General features: G+C 41.3%; 3 protein-coding genes across 3 annotated transcripts; all 3 read right to left on the bottom strand.

Annotated features, from left to right (window-relative positions):
• Positions 1 to 1,290: 1,290 nt before the first annotated feature.
• LOC5516334 lies at positions 1,291 to 2,852 on the bottom strand. Its single transcript, XM_001636353.3, has one exon. The coding sequence runs from the start codon at positions 2,393 to 2,395 to the stop codon at positions 1,478 to 1,480; it is 918 nt and encodes a 305-aa protein (XP_001636403.1). The 5' UTR covers positions 2,396 to 2,852; the 3' UTR covers positions 1,291 to 1,477.
• A 3,576-nt stretch (positions 2,853 to 6,428) lies between these two features.
• On the bottom strand, positions 6,429 to 10,167 carry LOC5516365 (ETS domain-containing protein Elk-1). The gene is made up of 4 exons (XM_001636352.3): positions 10,039 to 10,167; positions 7,965 to 8,019; positions 7,226 to 7,464; positions 6,429 to 6,874 (listed from the first exon to the last, which is right to left on the bottom strand). The coding sequence occupies exons 2-4, from the start codon at positions 7,972 to 7,974 to the stop codon at positions 6,545 to 6,547; spliced, it is 579 nt and encodes a 192-aa protein (XP_001636402.3). The 5' UTR covers positions 7,975 to 8,019; positions 10,039 to 10,167; the 3' UTR covers positions 6,429 to 6,544.
• A 2,928-nt stretch (positions 10,168 to 13,095) lies between these two features.
• Positions 13,096 to 19,012, bottom strand: LOC116620367 (equistatin-like). Its single transcript, XM_048732426.1, has 5 exons — positions 18,898 to 19,012; positions 17,488 to 17,688; positions 16,797 to 16,991; positions 14,260 to 14,464; positions 13,096 to 13,188 (listed from the first exon to the last, which is right to left on the bottom strand). Exons 1-4 carry the CDS (start codon positions 18,944 to 18,946, stop codon positions 14,262 to 14,264), a joined length of 648 nt encoding a protein of 215 aa, XP_048588383.1. The 5' UTR covers positions 18,947 to 19,012; the 3' UTR covers positions 13,096 to 13,188; positions 14,260 to 14,261.
• Between the last annotated feature and the right edge of the window lie 1,682 nt (positions 19,013 to 20,694).

Here is a 20,694-nt window from a genome sequence, read left to right as displayed (position 1 = left end):
CCAACACCACTATCTAGCGAACTGTGTAACACACAGGCACCGAGGCACCCGCGCATTAATAAGGAGGCAACCAAGTTCCTAGCCCTTAAGACCTAAGTCTTATACGGTTACGCCACACACAGCTCGCTGTGACGTAGAGTGAAAAATATCGAGGTCTACCAAGGCGCCATTGGTTCCTTGGGGGCTCGTTCAGTCACCATGGTAGTGATAACATCATGCACGTGCTCATGGTCTCTTGTTCAAGACATAACATCAGTGAAGAATAGAACGCGTAGTTATTGAGCTGATGTTTTGGCTGCATCCTAAGATAATGTATCATTACTTATCTAAAGTTTTCTCAGTAAGTCAGTGGAACCTCGACATAACGATATGGCAAGATACCGAAAAATTATAATCGAAATATCGTTATAAAGGTACTCCCGGATTATTAGCCAAAAAAATAAAAATAAAAATAAACACTCGATCTGGGAAAAGCTTTCAGAAATAGTGTCGGGTATCGCAGATGTATATCCGGGTTTTTTTTTCAAACGACGACGACGATCCAACAGATGAAAATTGTATCCCAGTACCCGCCATTCGCCAGCATATTAAGAAAAAGCCTACGAGGCGTCTTTTGTCTTTCTCCAATGGTTTAGATATTTACCTACTGTTGATACTGTGCCGTCAGATGGTCATCATCCCTGGCGCGCAATAAGCACTTTTGAGAAATTGATGCCAATCCCGATTTCCCAATCCCCTGACAAACAGTTTCAATTTCTCCGGTCACCATAATAATGTAGACTAAATCTCGAAAATAAGGACATGGCAAAACGATTTGCGTCATTCTTGTGTCATTCTTATGTCATTCGCGGCATTCTTGTGTCATTCGCGGCATTCTTGTGTTATTCGCAGCATTCTTGTGCGTTTAGCCTACCAGATTTACTGGTAACAATACCACCTGCCGTTATTAAACCCTGTTTGCGTATCGTAATTTTTAATTATTCTAGCGTTTTTAGTCGACTTAGTTAAGTTTTTAGTCGTCCTAATAATCACCCAATAACTTTTCCGAGTCTACGGAAGCAGCACAAGGAAATGAGATGGGGTGTATATACCCTGCGGAATATAAACTCAATATCAAGCTGTATTCATGTTCGCGCTTACAATGTTTATTGTATTGGATAAACAAACACGATCTGATAATAAAGCCTCGTTATCGCCGAAAAAAATATATTTTGAGTCACGCATTTTCGTTTAATGCATTATTCTTCGATGTATCATCATGGAGCCCAATGGAGTGATCAAGGCAAAATGTGGCTTTTATACCCAATTTATTTTAATAAATCAAACATCTTAAACAGAAGGAACTTCTATGCATTAAAAACTAAAACTCGACTCTTATAATACTGCATGGCTATTCCGGTGGTAAAAAAAAGTTCTTCTTGTCCAAAGTTCAAAATCAAATTTCGCTCAAGAAGCCAACGCGCAGAACAAAGGTTTTTTATTTCTTCTCGTTTAAAAACACATCGTCATCGTCGCCATCGACACTTTTTCTGAGGTAGCGACACTCGCGAAGATTGTCCAACATGTCGGACAAGTCCGGCAAACTCACCGACCTCCTACGGCGTTCCAGTCGGTATGATGTTGGTGGCAGCGGCAGGTCGGTGGACTTGTGTGCAAAGCCACCAGTTTCCAGTATTCGCTTGCGCGGTTCCGGCGCTTGGTAGAGGCGTGAGAATACAGCAGTAGACTGCTTGCGTTTTTCTTTGCCGCTGGTATTTTGTGGTGAATTTCGTGAGAGCGGTCTGATAGCAAGTCCCCTATGCGCTGTGACTTCCTGGGGTGTCGTGCTTGAGACCTGGTCAGGACATGTCCAGGCCGCTGAGCACAGTTTCGCAGTGAGTGTTGGTGTTATTGGCCGCCGGTTCAGTAAGCGTGGTGAAGCTGGTGATTTTATCTGGCTTTCTCGGTCCGCTAGGCTTAGTTCAATTGTTTCCCAAAGGCTTGCACTAGAGGCGGAGTGGAGTAGTCTTCTTGGTAGTGAAGGAGAATGCGGTTTTTGTGGCTGAGTTGCGAGCGTTGCTCTCCGCGTTCGCGGGGGAGTTGAGGTTGCTAGGCTCGGTAGAGCGTGATTTGCGCTTGCAACACGTCGAAGTCGCTCCTCACTTTCAATCTCCACTACCGATTCCTGTCCGCCGAAACTCGTGTTCGCTGGAAGACTTTTGAGCTTTTTCACCTTCATTTTCGGCGAAGTCGAAAACTTGACATCGTCTTTTTTCACCTGAATCGATAATAGTTTCATATCCCTCTCCGCTTCCAATGTTTTGAGCTGTTTCCCTAATGCATGATTCTTATAATTGTTGGCGGAAATAGCACTTCGCATCGAGCTACTGACACTTCTTGTAGCGATGTTATCCATATTTTCTTTTTTCCTCCCGCTAGGACAGCATAGTTAAACCAGATGGTACTCGAATTGTGGTCTCATATTGTAATAACTTTAAATACGTGGCTTGCTGTCACAATAGAATCAACTTTTCGTTTAGCAAAGCGAACATCACCAAATATTTGTAGATCTTTCGATGGACATTGGTTCATTTTGCAAGTGCAATATTTCCATTTCCAGTGGAAAACGTTTACGACATATTACTCGATAGCAATAGCTTTTTTTCACTTCGTATGTTTTCACATTTCTATAACATTGAACTAATTGCTAGCATCTAAAGCACAGATTTCCGACATACAAATGGTTTGAAATGATTAATGTTTGGGTTTGTTTGCATAACATTAATTGATTTTCCATCGATCCGTTATTGGAGAGACTTCATTCCACTTGCGATTTTAGCAGAGGAAACGAAGAAGGTTAAGTAGACGTTTTCAAGTCTGATGACTGATAAAAAAGAAAGTGTATACAATTTGTATAAAAGGGGCTAGAAAATTGCCTGGTGCGAATGTAATATAATGGTTTAATTCCTCGTGGGCCTTTAGTGTCGACAAAGCAATGATGACTTACATGGTGGATTGACAAGTAGGATCAAATTAAAAGAGCTTAGATTCATGATCCTTTAAATGAGATCAATTTTAATCGGTTTATTTTTATCTTTTACTGCAGAAATGTCTTCTAGCAACATGATGCGTAAGAAAAAAAACCTGATGGGGAAGTTGGTACATAATTCCTTAAGCACTTTGAAGTTAGAAATAAATTGTGTGCTAAAGGGCTTATAAACCATTACACATGACAAAATTATAGACAATGACAAAATTATATTCTCATCAAAACTAAATACAAATATGTCCTGGAATACAAGTTTTCTAGGACTTAGGGGGTATTGGTATATTTTTTTTATTGCTAAATTATAGTATGAAGTATTGTTAACTTGATTATAATTTAAAAGGGTTTAGTGATAGCCAATGTTTTGGCGAGCCATTGTTAATCTATTTAATTTTTTGCGAACACGAGTCCTTTGATTTTTTTGCGTCCTCGATGAACTCAGTCGCATCCGTCCCGTGCGCACCCCCGTACCATGCGCAGCGTTTTTGGTGGGGCTGGAGGTACGTGACAAGAGCAAGGGTGTGGAGCCCGCGGACGCAAATGGTCCCCTAAGTTAGAATAAACGGCTTTTACCTTATCAACAGTATCAGAAACCTACATCAAGGCTTTCACATATTAAATGAATAAATTAAAGAAGACCAAGCACGCCGCCATTTTATGCTCCCGCTTATGGGCAAGTCACACAAACCATCCATTTCCATCGGCTTATTAAAGCGATTAACCAAGATATTTTCAATCGAATATCGTCAATAACTTATCAGACTATTTATCACTTATAACTTTATAAGTGATAAATAGTCTGATATTTATCACTACTTCGATTCTATTTATAGAATCATTGTAAATAAACTGTTTTTTTAATTATATAGACAATGTATTCTTAATTATACAGTGACAAAGGGGTAGTTGAACACGGTCTAAGTAGTCTCGATTGCAGCCGTCCGCGTTTGTCAGTCGCGAAAGCACTTCGATCCTTCCACGTTCTGTTCGGGTTCGCTTGGGTTCGATTTACTCTTTTTCCAGGAGCCGGTTAAATAACGCGTCGTTTGAAGGATCGTAGCGCGGTAGGGACTGAGTTCACTCAAGAGACCATGATGTAAGAGAACGAATCCCCCGTATTAGGGAAAGTATTAGGGTATGTTCCAATGATGACGTCCGTGAAAGCTATTTTTAGAACAAGCAATTATTTTTAGATACGCCTCTGATTGGTAAGCGCTCACGTTTCCTAGCAACATGAGTCAAATGCGCGATCACATCTTGAGCGATGTCAACCGGCAGAAGCTGTTATGGAAATCTTTTTGACCGAAAACCATCCTTTTTTACAAACGCTGTGAAAATGATCTTCCATAGAGTACGCTGGATCCAATCAACCGTTTCTCGGACATTGAAATGCATAGAGTGCGTGATTTTAGGCTCGGGGATCAACTTCCCCAGTAACAGTTTTCACGGCTGATTCGCAAATTATAAGTAAAACAACAATCAATCATAAATCTGTGTACAACACACAATTCTCTTCCAATTCCCTTTTAATGAAAAAGATACATCCAGAACTTAATACCATTATATTCACACCGATATTGTGGTCATTAAGGCAGGTATTTCACAAATAAAAGATTTCAAGTCTCCATAATGAAGTAAATCTTATTCCGGTGACAAGGGTTTCTTGAGTGACATGATTTCTGAACATTTGCGTGAAGAAAAGTTCATTCATCATCTAAAAATATTGTAAATCAAAGAAAAATAAAGGCCTTCTTGTATTTAAATACATAACATAGACTGAGAATGCCTAAGTTTTTCATCTCACCGTATTGAAGAGAAAAAGAACTTTTTAGGAGTCAGCCTGATGCATCTTGAATGAACTCCAAACTCGCTGTTTCCCCGACGTCTTCCCGTTCAATATTTATATAACATTTAGATAACTTAACATTAGATAACTTAACAGATACCAGGACACCATCCTACAAGTAGCATTGTAATCATGAGCTATGAGAAGCAGCTAAAAGGATAAAAACAGGTAGTGAACGAAGTCAAGAAGTGCAGAGGGGAAAAATTGGGAAAATGTACTATAGCTCGCGAGGTGCTTATAACCAAATATGGCGCGATGAACCATATATGGATGCTATGATTGACAAGCTCGCGCAATCTTAAAATAACTTTCATGGACGTTATCATGGGCCACAGGGATTCGTTCTCTTATATCATGGTCTCTTGGTTCACTAGAGGAGCGAAAGTAAGGCAAACATTACCACCAACAGCTGAGGCAGGTTTACTTGGTTTATTCTACAGTAACAAGACATTAGACATCTCGGAAACGAAACATTAGTGAGAATTAATTTAATGAATGATGTAACTATGCCCGGATTTCTGCATCAGCTTGCGAAATTAAAAGCTCTATTAAAAAAAATAGCCCCAAATCACCCTGGCATGAAATCAATGCTTGATTTTCGAAAACTCTAACCTCGAAGCTGTTTTAGTTCCTTGAAGTGTCCTACGCGGATCGGGCCACAGGGTGTTTTTTCCCCAACATCAATAGCCTACCTGTAGGCTTTGATAGTTTTTCCGGCACGAAAACCCCGAAAACACGAAGTTCGCATGGTATAGGCTACAACATCAAGATATATCCTGCTCTACATACGTGTACCGAGCACTTTTGTATGAAAGCCTAAGTGATCGTCCACACTAACACGGATTCAAAAGTATCCGGATTTGTTTCGCCGTAAACGCATCACTTGATTCGCGTCCACACTATCGTTCGAATCGTTTTCGCATCGTGCTCCCCTGGATCCAGCCGTCCACACTAACACGGATTCAAACGTTTGAAAACGCTGAAAGGTACAGGGTGACGTCATTTTTATGATATGCGCATGCTCAAAGCAGCGCGCGCCTGCGATATGACGCCATCCTTTTCATTTTGATACGGATTCGACCGTCCACACTACGGACCAAAGTATACGGATTTATTTTGATTCACTTTCGACGGCGTTTTTAAAAGTATAAGATAAGCGACACAGGACAGGAACTCGAGATAAGCGACACAGGACACGAGGTAAGCGACATAGGACTCGAGATAGGCGACACAGGACTCGAGATAAGCGACATAGGACTCGAGATAAGCGACACAGGACTCGAGATAAGCGACACAGGACTCGATATAAGAGACACAGGAATTCGAGATAAGCGACACAGGACACGAGATAAGCGACATAGGACACGAGATAAGCGACACAGGACACGAGATTAGCGACACAGGACACGAGATAAACGACATAGGACTCGAGATAAGCGACATAGCTCTCGAGATAAGCGACACAGGACCCGAGATACGCGACGCAGAACTCGAGATAAGCGACGCAGGACTCGAGATAAGCAACATAGGACTCGCGACACAAAAATTGAGGTTTAGTTTTCTATACGTTCCGTGTATTTTTTGTTTATTCACTATGTACATTGTGTGTTTTCATCTTCAAACACATCATAAAATATTTGCAATATTACATTAGACAGAGATGGTGGAGCCATTCATGTTTTCTTTATAACTGAGATCGGCTTACATCGCGGTACCACGCGGACAGGCAACAAGTATTTATACGTCACGTGATCATGTGACATGCGCACTGGGACTGGCACCACAGGAAGCCCATAATGCGACTTGGATACTATAGTGGATGGCGGAGCAAAAGTCACGCATTGTATCGATGAATTCATAAACTCCTCCTGCTTTGGCAGTAATATTGAAGTTAGTGGCTCTCTTTTTAGGCTTGCGTTGTCCCCTTGGGGGGAAGGGGAGGGGGACTTTTCCGGGAAGGAAGGTGGATTACAGAACTTATAAACTAGTCTCTGGCCGTGAACCTGAAAATGATAAGATGATTGGCTTATTAGTTCGGCTGTGTTCACACAAATAACTCAAATCATATTCGACATGACATTTTATTAAGAATAGTGCTTTGAAAAGAAGGGCTAACGCTCCGGCGAAGGGCTGACGCTCGAAACGACAGCGGAACGTCACTGTTTTTACAGTGGCCGAAACCATACCAATTCATCCTTGTATTCCCTGACAGACGTACAATTTGATTTTGTTAACGCGATCTTAGCGCACCCCATCGAGCACGAAAAGGCGTTCGTCATACAAAGAATCCAATAAACAGATCAAAACCCTTAGAATTGTAGTCAACAAGGTAGAAAACTAAACAAAAGACGCACCTTTTTAATAATCCCCTTCTGGTAATAGTACCTCAGCGCGCGGCTGAGCTTGTCATAGTTCATGCCTGGTCTGTGCTTCAGGTGACCCCATCTGCGCGCAACCTCCTCCTGGTTCAGCAGCTTGAATTCTCCACTTTCTCTGTTTGTCCAGGAGATGATGCTGCTATAGCGACCATCAGCCAGTAAGTCCAGCAAGAATTCCCATAAGTGAATAGCTGGCTTACAGTGCGCCCGGTGCTCTGAGCAAGATTCACGATATGTTTGTTAGATTTACATGAGTTTGACCACAAAAGCTCCCCCCCCCCCCTCTTTGGGTGATTTGTTATGTTTTTTGCTGTTAAGCATAAATGTTTATATCAAATAAAATAATGAGCATATTTTATGATGATAAACGTAATACCACACTGGTCAAATCGTTATAATTTTAAAAGTATTAGGAGGGGGATTCCTGGACACTCCCACTGTCCCTGGGCTCTTCCCCTGACCCTGGGTAGTCCCTCGGCTCACGGGCACTCCCCCTGATAGAAAATACTTGTTTGCTCATTTTTCTCAGTTTTTAGAATAAGCGAATCGCAGGAAAACTCCCTAAATAGACATATCTAACTTTTAAGAGATACCCATGTACAGTGAAATGACTTCAAGTAGACTTGCATTTACTTTCTTGTATCAGGTTAAAGAATATCAATGTCCGCATCCCTAGACGACCGCGGTCAACCCTTAGACCGCGGGGAAGACTCACCTGTGTTCATCCTTGTAATTCACGCGGAGAAGATATTTGATGCTCTGATTGAAACCTAGAAAGCATGGGAAGCACGCATAAGAAAATGTGATTACTCGATGTTCGCCCTCTTAGCTAACGGGAAGAGCGGAACGCAGTTTATAAAGATCGGAATGCAGTTGAAAGACAATGTCTGCTCTAACGGAACTCGAAACAGGAAAAGTTACACAAAGCCCATCACGTTCTGCAAGCTAACAACATACTACTTGAAGTGAGACTCGTAACACGTCACCGCAAAGCAGTGGGGCCGAATCGAGCAAGCTCACAATCTACCTATCACCTAATACGTGCTGCTGATATAAGATTACGAATTTATACATCGTGTTATTTGCGTACTGATTCTACTTTGCGTTGTACTCAGATCTATGACGTGGCCATAACCATATACGGCCTAACCCAAAACACTAGACTAACGTACTAAGTATGAAGCAGAAAAAGAGGACGTTATACTTAATAAACACCAAAACAATAACGCTTTTAACATTATTTCCGATAACTTTTGCTCTGTAATCAGAACTATCCCAAGACGTATATGTTTTTTTTCTTACTTTTAGTTCAAGTTGACAAAATCATTGTTCTTCCTGTTTCTGTGATCCTGCGGTTTTTTACAAAGGATTTTAAAGCGTTGTGTCTATAGATAACACTTAAATTTAGAGTTGGGAGACGAAGAAAGGTTACAAATATAGCGCAGTTTAGTTTCAAGGGAACTAGAAATTAGTTCAGCCGAGTTATCCAAGTATGATTTTATGTGTGTCTTGTTGCTCTCTTCCTCTTCTTTTCTTTTCTTTTCTTTTCTTTTTTTTCTTTTGCGGAAGTGATGGATGCAATCAAACAAGCTAATTAGTCAGAAGAGATGACAAACGGAGATCTTCTGACATAAACGTCCGGCATTCACAGTAAACTAAAAAGATCGTACATATTCCAACCAATAACAATGTATATTAGTCGAATGTACTGCCATGTCGGAAAAACACAAAGCTCTGTAAAACAGAGAACTATTTAAGTTCTGCTTTTATGCAGTAGTGTTTCCGTCGTGCTTCGCACATGGTAATAAGAAAGAAATAAAAGACCGCGGGAAATATGAAGCAGGCCAAAATCGAAATCGTTGTAACCTTAAAAATACAGATAAAATTTATATTTTTTTTGTAAAGATTTAAAATAAAAGCAATACAAACAAAGTTATCGTTGTTATATTGATATATTAGAGCAGGAGTAAAAAAGTATCGAATACTTACTAATTTTACATGCTATTTTTTCGTAAAAACAAATGTGCTTAGGAAAAATAAGGAATTCCTATATAGGAAATATTGCAGTGTAAATATTGCAGAGATATAAGCGATACTTCTTAGAAGTTATTGTTACAGGTCTGATGTAGCAATTTTAAATATCATATGTTATAGTCTGCAGTTAAAAAACCGGAAAGGGCATTTTTTATTGAAAATTTATCTAAAAAATTACCTTTAAGTCCTCTGGCTTGGCGCTAAACATGAGTACACTATTTTTATAAGAACTTTTAATTGTCAAAATTGAGGCAGGGCCGTTCTTATTTTTCAAGCATTTGAAGACGGAGTACATATACGACGGAAAACATTCAATACCGATAACAAATCCCAATTCAGATTTGCTTTCCATTTCCCAACAAATATAGAATACTTTAAGCTTACTTGATGGACAATTTCTGGGTTATTTGAAGAAAAGTGAAAGCTGACGGGCATTTAGTCCATTGAGGACCTTTCCCGACTGTCGGGCATATAGCTACTTAAATATTTAAGGTTGTTATTATGAATACATTTCGATTTTACATTCTGCATCAGACTAACAAAGCAATATTTGGCCGCTATCTGAGCCTCGGTATGTTCTTAAATTTAGTGAAATTTCAGGTTTTTCGTTCTTATCAAAAAGGCCCTTACAAAAAAGTTCATTAACAGATTAAGAACCAATAATTGAAACATTATTGCATTTACTTGATAATCAAATTGTGAAAGTTTCGATGTTCATGCACAAGAAATAACTCAAATTACTGAATGAACCATACCTTGTCGAATCGTCACTGGCTAGTCTCCCCGCTAATGTTGAGGAGTTTAGCTTGTGTGCCGTTATATGCACTGATCATCAATTCTTCCGGTGAGCTATATTTGCCGTTACACTTCGTTTGAAGGCGGAAGTCTTATGTTTCGCATAACAGGAAGAGCATGATGTCACGCGTATCCTTTTCCGCTCAACCGGGCAACCTGTGTCACACGACACCAACAAAATCTATCAAACCTCAAACCACTTTTTTTTTTAGGTAAAATGTAAAAAAAAAAAAAAGCAATTTTAAGTTGTCATAAAAGCTGAAATCATGTTTTTAGTTGTCTTTTAAAAATTGCAGCAAACTGTTATTTGGGTTATCGAAAAGTTGAACTTCCGGGATATTTCTACTTTCTCTTCCTCAATCAGACTTAATTAACGCTTGATGAATACGATGATTATAATGGAAATGTGATATTACTTTCCATGAAAACTACGTACTCGCAGACGAACAAGACCTGATGAAGAGCGAGTTCTTTTTATATGTAAAGGCTAATGGAACAGGATGTCTGGTGTCCAATCCTATTAAAAGCGAGACAACAAAGAGCACAACAAATCGTGTGGTGAACTATCGACGTTCTATTTTTAAATCAATTATAACAATTCCTTTTAGAAAACGAATCAAAGCTTGGGAGGAAACTTTCCAATGTCGTGTTTCCTTTTAATCTATCAAATGAATCTGAATCTGTAAAAGTGTAGGGGTCGAATACTGGGTCTTTTTTTTTCTTCCTCTTCGGGAATGTACCCACGCCATACAAGAACGTTCGTAATAAGCCCGGATTTTTCCGTGTAAACAGGTTTCTCTACCCCCTATAAGTCGGTAAGAGACTCCTCTTATCAGGGTATCGAACAATTCCCGCTAAACCTTCGCCACAAATGACCTGCATGAATGCTACTTTTATGGGTGCACTTTCGGTATGACAGTGAACATAGCATGACACTGCTTACAAAGATTTCTTCATTTCTTAACACTCGAGTTGCGTCTCTGGTATTTCCCGTGTGCGTTTGTCTCTCACAACGAGGAATAACCAAATAAGCTCGTGTTAGCAAGCACATAAATGTTTCGTGAATTGGGATTCCTGTGGCGCCGAAGGGACGAGGTGCACTTGGTCAACTTGCTTCCGCGCTCGCACTAGGCATGTGTAGATTGTGATTGTAAATTTGGGAAAAGTTGCTTGAAAATAAAGACAAACGTTGCTCCAAAGTGGCTAATATATCCAAAAATTGTCAAAGTTCATTTGGATAGGCATCATCATGCTTTAGGCAGTGATAAAGTTCACAGTCTATAATGATCGATCTCTCGCTACACGCATTGCAATCATAAACTACCTTTCTCCGTTACAAAATGCTGTTTTCTAAACTCTATCACACGGTCCGTAAAGCATGTTGCATTTGACGAGGTCGGTGAACCGCTCTTTCGTTGCCTTTTTCCTGAATTTTCTAGAGATCGATGCGCTTGTGGGTTTAATAAGACCTCGATGGGGCCGATCTCTGAAGTATATCCGTTTTATTCTCCTGAAATTTCATCTGATTCATGTGATTGTGATGCCATGACTGGCACAACAGCAAATATGGCGACAGCAACCATGTTGCAACGAATAACCGCTGGATGTTTAAGCGCCCGTTAAAAATTTAGCCGCTGTCCAGATTTTGTGGGCACACGCAATCAGTGAGGACTGTCCAGGACCATTTGGGAGCCGTTTCAGTAAAATCTACTTTGATAAAATAATTTTTTTAGATTAAATAACGGACTTTTTGATAGCTTGGATCGATTTTATACCAATTTGTTGCTCAAAAGTTGCCCAGGAAGGCAGAAGTTGCCCAAGGTTGCTGGTCCTACGAAAAGTTGCTCAAAACGCCAAAAGCGTTCAAAAGTTGCCGAGCACAATCTACATATACCTAGGGCGCTCCATCCCGTATGGTGAACCTTTAGGGTTGCATGAGCGAGGAAATCCAGCGCTTCCTTTCTGAGACAATATTAAAATCGACCTTCTTGTTCGGTAGCGCCCGCAGAGACCACTAGACGCATATGAGGCAGAAAAGGCAGAAAGAAACCCAATACGCGGAAATATTTTGCCTACACAACCCTCGATGCAGCCCTCGGGCCACCAAAAAGTAATGATTTCCCGGCAGGAATTCCGTAAGAAACTCACTAGGTTGACAAATTTTTAGCATGGTGGATCTTTTAAAATCCTTTTTTTTTTTTTTTTTTTGACGATGGGTAAATTTTCCAAAGTGACAATTGTACAAGGGAAGGAAAAACTCTGCCAGGGGAAAAAGTCCCCACCAGCCAGGTCAGTGGTAGGACGGTGTAGCAGAAGAAGGCAGCTATAATCTCCAAATGCGACCTTTATCAGATGTTTTCCCTCTCTTGAAAGGTTTGCAGTCGCATCAGCGTCTAATGGTATGCAGTGGGAATTGTGTGACCAAAAGAAGCAGTGATATCATCTTATTACATTTTTTCATCTTATTATATTATGTTTCTGACGCGTCTCAGGTCACTCTTCGTCGCTGGTGTGTGGTGGGGAATGTGTAGGACCATGGATGGGTATAACATCAACTTTCTGGCCCTGGCAATATGGGCACGGCGGCGTTAGTAGCTTGATATGCTTTAAGTTCAATAAATAATAAAAAAAGGATTTCTTGGTGTCATTGTTTTCGTCATATGGCTTATCACACTATAGAAAGTCAGGCCGGGGCACCATGGGATGAGAAAATTATTGTAAATACGTTCGCTCATACGACTGTTCACGGGCTAAAGGATAATTTTACTCCAAAATGATGAGTAATGCCTTGTTAGTGTTAAATAAAGGACGTGTTCCTACCAAGGACAATATCTATTCGCTTCATTGCCGGGCCCCAATAATCATATTACCATGGCGAAAGAGCAGGGACGCGACACGCACAATTAATCGAGCTGAAAGAATTAAAGAGAAAGAATAAAGCTCTGTTAGCAGGGACCTATCATTTAACCAAGAGGAGCAAGGACGGACAGACATTAGGAAGTCATGAAAACGCATCATTTAACCCGGATAGAATTAAATTTTAATTCATAATTCTGCTATAATAATTACTGATTTCTTTTTTTTCTCTCTCTTCGCTCCAATGGCGTTAGCTGAAAAAAAAAATAGAGAGAATATATGGCATGACAATATCCATGACAAATTAATAATAATAATAAGGAAACCCCTCATAGGCGCGTAGGCCTTTAAAAAAGGACATAAGGTATGTTCTATCCTGTACCTAAATGATGTCCTATAAATTTGATAGATTGTATTGTCTCCCAGAAGATGGGGGGATGAATAAGCAAGATGTTTACCAATATCTGACAGAATGCTTTGCAAAGAATCATTCTGACTACCATTGATTCTCTGATTCAAGCAACGAGTACATTTTAATTTATGACGTAATGTAAAATGTGGATAGTTGTCACTGATTTGCACGCACTGTCCGTAATAATAAAAAGACGTGAAATATCTATACTTTTACAGTATCCAGCCCCTTGCAGTAGTCCTCATCTTGAGCAGTTTGGCGCTGCCCCTGATCTAAGTGCCGTCCACCCCTATTCTTACCTCCAGCAGTTTGGCGCGCTGCCCCTGATCTCAGTGCCGTCCACCCCTATACAGACCTTCAGCATTTTGGCGCTGCCCCTGATCTCAGTGCCGTCCACCCCTATACTGATTTTCAGCAGTTTGGCGCTGCCCCTGATCGAAGTGGCGTCCACCCCTAAACTGACCTTCAGCAGTTTGGCGCGCTGCCCCTGATCTCAGTGCCGTCCACCCCTATACTTACCTCCAGCAGTTTGGCGCGCGCTGCCCCTGATCTCAGTGCCGTCCACCCCTATACTGACCTTCAGCAGTTTGGCGCGCTGTCCCTGATCTCAGTGCCGTCCACCCCTATACTTACCTTCAGCAGTTTGGCGCGCTGCCCCTGATCTCAGTGCCGTCCACCCCTATACTGACCTTCAGCAGTTTGGCGCTGCCCCTGATCGAAGTGGCGTCCACCCCTAAACTGACCTTCAGCAGTTTGGCGCGCTGCCCCTGATCTCAGTGCCGTCCACCCCTATACTGACCTTCAGCAGTTTGGCGCGCTGCCCCTGATCTCAGTGCCGTCCACCCCTATACTGACCTTCAGCAGTTTGGCGCGCGCTGCCCCTGATCTCAGTGCCGTCCACCCCTATACTGACCTTCAGCAGTTTGGCGCGCTGCCCCTTATCTCAGTGCCGTCCACCTTCACACCAGACTTGTCCACGCACCAGCAGTACCCAGTACTCGCCCAACACTGAACCGAGTTGTACGACCCATCCGGTATGCAATGCGGTATGAACTGACCCACCAGTTGACCGTGAGAGAGCGCGTCGAGCCGCTCAACCTCGCATTTGCTGTGGGTAGCTATAGACAAGGGTATGGCCACATATAAGGGTAATAGTAGCAGTGAACAGCTATATAGACAAGTGTATGACCACATATGAGGGTAATAGTCACAGTTAACAGCTAGATATATAAGTGTATCACCACATATAAGCCTAATAGTAACTGCTAACAGCTAGGCAGGTGTTATCATCAGATCATAGTCAAGTAGTAATCGTAAAAAGATGGACAGCCCCTCAGCTTCATACTTGCTGTGGATAACGCAGGGGGAGGTCCAGGGGTGGTTCCTTGAGTTTAACCACCCTACAAAATTATGATTGTTTTGCAGAGTAGACAATTGAGCAGAGCTTTGATATAGTTTTTTATTATAAATTGAACCACCCCTTGAAAAAGTCTAGATCCCCCATTGCATCCTAGTATTATCGCAGTACATGTAACCAAGGCAAATCAAACAGCTGTTGCTTAAGTACAAATTTGTTTCTCGGAATTGCGATTCAGTTGTAGATTAAACGATAAGAGCGCCTCCTCGCAAACCTAACAACAGCTATGTCTGTCCCTACCAACAGAGTATGGTACCCTCTGCGTCTTACCCTCACATACCTAACAACAACTAGGTCTGACCCTACCAACAGAGTATGGTCCCCTCTGCGTCTTACCCTCACATATCTAACAACAACTAGGTCTGTCCCTACCAACAGAGTTGGTACCCTCTGCGTCTTACCCTCACATATCTAATAACAACTAGGTCTGACCCTACCAACAGAGTATGGTACCCTCTGCGTCTTACCCTCACATATCTAATAACAACTAGGTCTGTCCCTACCAACAGAGTTGGTACCCTCTGCATCTTACCCTCACATACCTAACAACAACTAGGTCTGACCCTACCAACAGAGTATGGTACCCTCTGCATCTTACCCTCACATACCTAACAACAACTAGGTCTGACCCTACCAACAGAGTATGGTACCCTCTGCATCTTACCCTCACATACCTAACAACAACTAGGTCTGACCCTACCAACAGAGTTGGTACCCTCTGCATCTTACCCTCACATACCTAACAACAACTAGGTCTGACCCTACCAACAGAGTATGGTCCCCTCTGCATCTTACCCTCACATACCTAACAACAACTAGGTCTGACCCTACCAACAGAGTTGGTACCCTCTGCGTCTTACCCTCACATATCTAACAACAACTAGGTCTGACCCTACCAACAGAGTTGGTACCCTCTGCATCTTACCCTCACATACCTAACAACAACTAGGTCTGACCCTACCAACAGAGTTGGTACCCTCTGCGTCTTACCCTCACATATCTAACAACAACTAGGTCTGACCCTACCAACAGAGTTGGTACCCTCTGCATCTTACCCTCACATACCTAACAACAACTAGGTCTGACCCTACCAACAGAGTTGGTACCCTCTGCGTCTTACCCTCACATATCTAACAACAACTAGGTCTGACCCTACCAACAGAGTTGGTACCCTCTGCATCTTACCCTCACATACCTAACAACAACTAGGTCTGACCCTACCAACAGAGTATGGTACCCTCTGCATCTTACCCTCACATACCTAACAACAACTAGGTCTGACCCTACCAACAGAGTTGGTACCCTCTGCGTCTTACCCTCACATACCTAACAACAACTAGGTCTGACCCTACCAACAGAGTTGGTACCCTCTGCATCTTACCCTCACATACCTAATAACAACTAGGTCTGACCCTACCAACAGAGTATGGTCCCCTCTGCATCTTACCCTCACATACCTAACAACAACTAGGTCTGACCCTACCAACAGAGTTGGTACCCTCTGCGTCTTACCCTCACATACCTAACAACAACTAGGTCTGACCCTACCAACAGAGTTGGTACCCTCTGCATCTTACCCTCACATATCTAACAACAACTAGGTCTGACCCTACCAACAGAGTTGGTACCCTCTGCGTCTTACCCTCACATACCTAACAACAACTAGGTCTGACCCTACCAACAGAGTTGGTACCCTCTGCGTCTTACCCTCACATACCTAACAACAACTAGGTCTGACCCTACCAACAGAGTTGGTACCCTCTGCATCTTACCCTCACATACCTAACAACAACTAGGTCTGACCCTACCAACAGAGTTGGTACCCTCTGCGTCTTACCCTCACATATCTAACAACAACTAGGTCTGACCCTACCAACAGAGTTGGTACCCTCTGCATCTTACCCTCACATACCTAACAACAACTAGGTCTGACCCTACCAACAGAGTATGGTCCCCTCTGCATCTTACCCTCACATACCTAATAACAACTAGGTCTGACCCTACCAACAGAGTTGGTACCCTCTGCGTCTTACCCTCGCAGTCAGGCTGTCCTTTCTGCCTGGTTCCCTCCAGTTCCGTGCCATCCCTGTCCACACAGTAACACTCCCCCGTACTAGCACAGCACTGCGTCTCCTCGAAACTACCATCATCTTTGCATCTGGGCGGGCCGCACCAGCCAGGGAGGTTCACGATGATGGATTGCATGATTTGGCACGTCGATAGCTTGCCTTGACGAAACGGGATCCGGGTTATATCGATAAACATCACCAACCGGAGCGGATTCGGTATGTTTTTTTTATTAAGGAACTGAGTTAGATGGTCTGGATATAAGTTTGGGTGTAACTTTGCATGCGCAATCATGATATACGCTATGCTTTTAAGCCGTCACAAAGGTGTGTGGGTGGGGAGTTTAACAGGGTTTAAATGGCGATACAGCTACAATGAAAGAAAGGAATTGGGAAAGGCAAAAGAACTTAATATTTCACCTTCAGGTCTTATCTTTAACTATTTTTTCAAGCGCGGGATGGGGCAGGGTGGGGTGCGTGGTTATAGATATCATATTAAAAAGCATAATATTTGACTGAGAAATGACCCATTTTGTTGGCTGTCCACTGGGTGGTATACACCCCCCCTTCCCCCTCTCCCTTCTCCCCAGAGGTACGCGCCTGCACAGGTAGCCCGCCCTAAACGCCTGATATTAAGAGCCCGATAAATACATCTTACCCTTCACGGAGCAGTCCGCTTTCCCTCTTACTTTCGTCCCGACAAGCTCAGCGCCATTCTGGTCCACGCACCAGCAGTAGCCGGTAGAAGCCCAGCACTGCATTGACTCAAAGCTGCCATCAGCCGAACACTGCGGGGTGTACGAGCCAATGAGACCGCTTGATTGAGCATTGAGCTTCTGGCAGTCAGTCAAGGCCGTAGCTAGGGACATGTGGGACACGTGGTCAAATAGGGACAAGTTGAGTCAATGGGTTTTTTATATCGTACATATCAAACAACCATTTTCAAGACTAAAAAACTTTTTCGTTTTGTATTGCTAGAAAAGTGAAGGTCGATAATTTCTATGTAAACTTGCAGGAACTCGAATTTACTCCCTTTTTCCCCGCCGCCATCTTGAAAAAGCCTGGACCATAACAGTTTTGATTATCACAGGTATCCCACGCACTCGTCCGTAGCTCTTGTAGACCATTTAGGTAAACATTATCCATTGATTGATATGCTTTTTGTATGAAATATCTAAGGGAGGGGTTATATATTGACATTGCAATAGGGTGTGGTTTAGAATACGTGGTCAAAAAATCAAGACTCTACAGATGTCATTCTAAAATATACAAATGTGCATTTAGCTTTTAGATAAGCATTAACCATCCGCAGTGTAATAAAAAAGTGCATCCATATAGCGCGTAGATAAGGTCATATGAGAAAAAAGAAATAAAATCCTATTTGAGTTTCAAAATGTGTGGAAACCGGCCGTATTTTGATTGTACGTGTAGATTTATGTGATGTGAGAATGGCCTCTTAAAAGACTAAGAGAAATATTTATGTGAAAAACAGTATAACTATGCGACATAGTTAAATAACACCACGCCCTTTCGAATGAAGAGTTTTCACTGAACCTCTTCCACTTCATCAAAAGGAGGATATTTGTTTCAAATACACCCACTCGAGGTAGGTATAATCTCTAAGATCCTTACTGATCCAGAGGCGCTGGCTGAATATTTTAGAGGAGATAAAACTTGAAAAGATAAAGCTTCAATAAAACAGTGTAACGTTATGGTTCATAATATAATATGCTGTTTGCAATAATTAAATTTCGTGCTAGGGGTTTGTGAAGTATTGAAGAAATAAATGGCAATTTTGTGTCGGTAAAGGCTTTCTTGTTAATCAACCAAAAAGTACCGAATAAGCCGTTCATATATCTCAAGTATCGGAACAACTGATACATAGGACATAGAAGTTTTTTTTATATATAATATGAAACACCTATTCTTTGAGGCTAGAGTTTTGTAAAAACTATATGTGGACGAACGACTCGCTTGTGGACAAACTGGGTATGGACGAAACGACGTGATACCCTCTTTGCAATGTAAAACAGTATTGATGTGTAAGTGTTCTGGTGGAAAACATTACCTGACACACTACTCAGGAAGCATAGCGCGGACAGCGTTAGTAATACCATCTTTTCTCCAGCCAAAGGTTTCACGACTGTGATCAGCTTGCAGATAACTCTGAAATAAGTCCTCTTGCAATAAAGACCTTTTTACAAAACATGTCATAAGTAAACTGGTATTGACTATCACACAAAGGTGGCCATTATACGTCCGAATACGTGTTTCGCGTGTTCTTTCGGATGAATGTTCACTTATGTACACAGCAGTTCTTGCTTTTGCCCTTGTTGTGAAATGGTAACAAAAGGTATTTGTCTAAAATTAAAAGGTTTTCTATATTGAAATAACTCTTTTTATCGGGCAACCTTAAAGACAAATACAGGAAGGTAAATACAACGTTTGATAAAAATTGTAAGGGCTGTTTGCAGCGTATACATCCTTCATTGAAGGTCCAATTTATGGCGTCAGCTATTTTGTTTGAGTTTTAATATTCACAATTATAACAATACATTAAGCATATATCCTTTTTTTACTTATTTAAATGCCTATTAAATTTCCCACCATACACTATCCATTATGCAAGTAAGTTGAAAAAATGACTGTTTTGAGCCGGTTTTCTCTAGTCACCTTTCAAGCCGCGGGTATTTCTCAGTGAGTCCCTCTCCTCTCTACACACCCTTCTTGAACAGCGCTCTTCTGAATCGCAGAAAGCGTTTATCTCAGGGTAGTTACGAGGTCTATGGGATCAAAAATCAGCTTTATTTTTGGGATCAGGGATCTAAATTATTTAGGGATCAAGATCAAGATCATATGCCCTTACAAGTACGGGATCACAAGATTTACATGCGATCAGGCTTTACGATTTCCCCTAATTTTGGAAAAGGATAATTGTTTTATAGTCCTGGGATCGGGATCACCTCGTCAGTATCCTGTTATCTTGTATATTCTGCAAAATGACAGGACAGAGGGTATAGGAGTATATACGTGTGTACCAGTTGTCGTATGTTTTAACATAGAAAAACATATAGGCATGTAATTCAAAACAATAAAACAACACCCAACGGGGGATTTTTAATGCGTTGTAGTTAAAAGTCCCTGAAAACACAATACTTTAAGTTCATTCGGGAGAGCTGGACATTGACTCAAAAGCTCTTAATAATTCATATTTATTTAAATTAGAAATTCTGAATTACCTTTTATAAAAATTCCAAGCCTTAACAACAATAAATCATCTAAGGTCCCTCCCCCAGTCCCACCCACTAACAACATTTCTGTAATATTATCAAATTTAATCTAATAATCATTTTGGTCAATATTTTGAATAATTATAAATATATTTACTAATATATTTATAATTTTGTGTATTTAATTTTGTGTATTTTGTGTAATATTGGGTTTCATTGTGAATAGTCATAATGGTATCTGTACATTCCATTTGTGCATGAGGGTCCTGGATTTCTCTCTTTCACATTTCTCTCTTTCACATTATGTTCAATAGTGCCAATTATCATTCTCTAATAATCACTTATCGATGATATTATAAGTATATAGATCAGCTTTTCGATCGATAAAAAATAAATTATTACATTGGATTAGACTATGCTACATATAATACACCAAATTCGTAACAGTGTCCGGTCCAATAATCCTGTCATAAAATTCTTTTCTATCAACCACTGATCATATAAACCTATTTCAAATAAGGTTGCACTCGAGAATCTGTGTGTCGTAACCCGCGGTGGTTCATGGGTAGCGTATAAACGGCTGAATCCTTCTATCTGAAGGCTATGTGAATGTTATTTGCTTATTCACTTTGTAC

Source organism: Nematostella vectensis, chromosome 1 (assembly GCF_932526225.1).
Source record: "Nematostella vectensis chromosome 1, jaNemVect1.1, whole genome shotgun sequence".
NCBI lineage: Eukaryota > Metazoa > Cnidaria > Anthozoa > Actiniaria > Edwardsiidae > Nematostella > Nematostella vectensis.
Note: the sequence above shows the minus strand (reverse complement) of the source record. Positions and strands in the feature narration are given on the sequence as shown.

What these genes read in the sequence shown, in the direction of transcription:
- LOC5516334 (XM_001636353.3), bottom strand. Translation starts at nt 2,395, where the DNA reads ATGGATAACATCGCTACAAGAAGTGTCAGTAGCTCGATGCGAAGTGCT.
- LOC5516365 (XM_001636352.3), bottom strand. An exon ending in AGAAGGGGATTATTAAAAAG is followed by an intron (nt 6,875 to 7,225) that starts GTGCGTCTTTTG and finishes TATCATTTTCAG; the next exon opens with GTTCACGGCCAGAGACTAGT.
- LOC116620367 (XM_048732426.1), bottom strand. Translation starts at nt 18,946, where the DNA reads ATGGTATTACTAACGCTGTCCGCGCTATGCTTCCTGAGTAGTGTGTCA. An exon ending in CTTCCTGAGTAGTGTGTCAG is followed by an intron (nt 17,689 to 18,897) that starts GTAATGTTTTCC and finishes ACATGTCCCTAG; the next exon opens with CTACGGCCTTGACTGACTGC. An exon ending in AGCGGACTGCTCCGTGAAGG is followed by an intron (nt 16,992 to 17,487) that starts GTAAGATGTATT and finishes CGTTTCGTCAAG; the next exon opens with GCAAGCTATCGACGTGCCAA.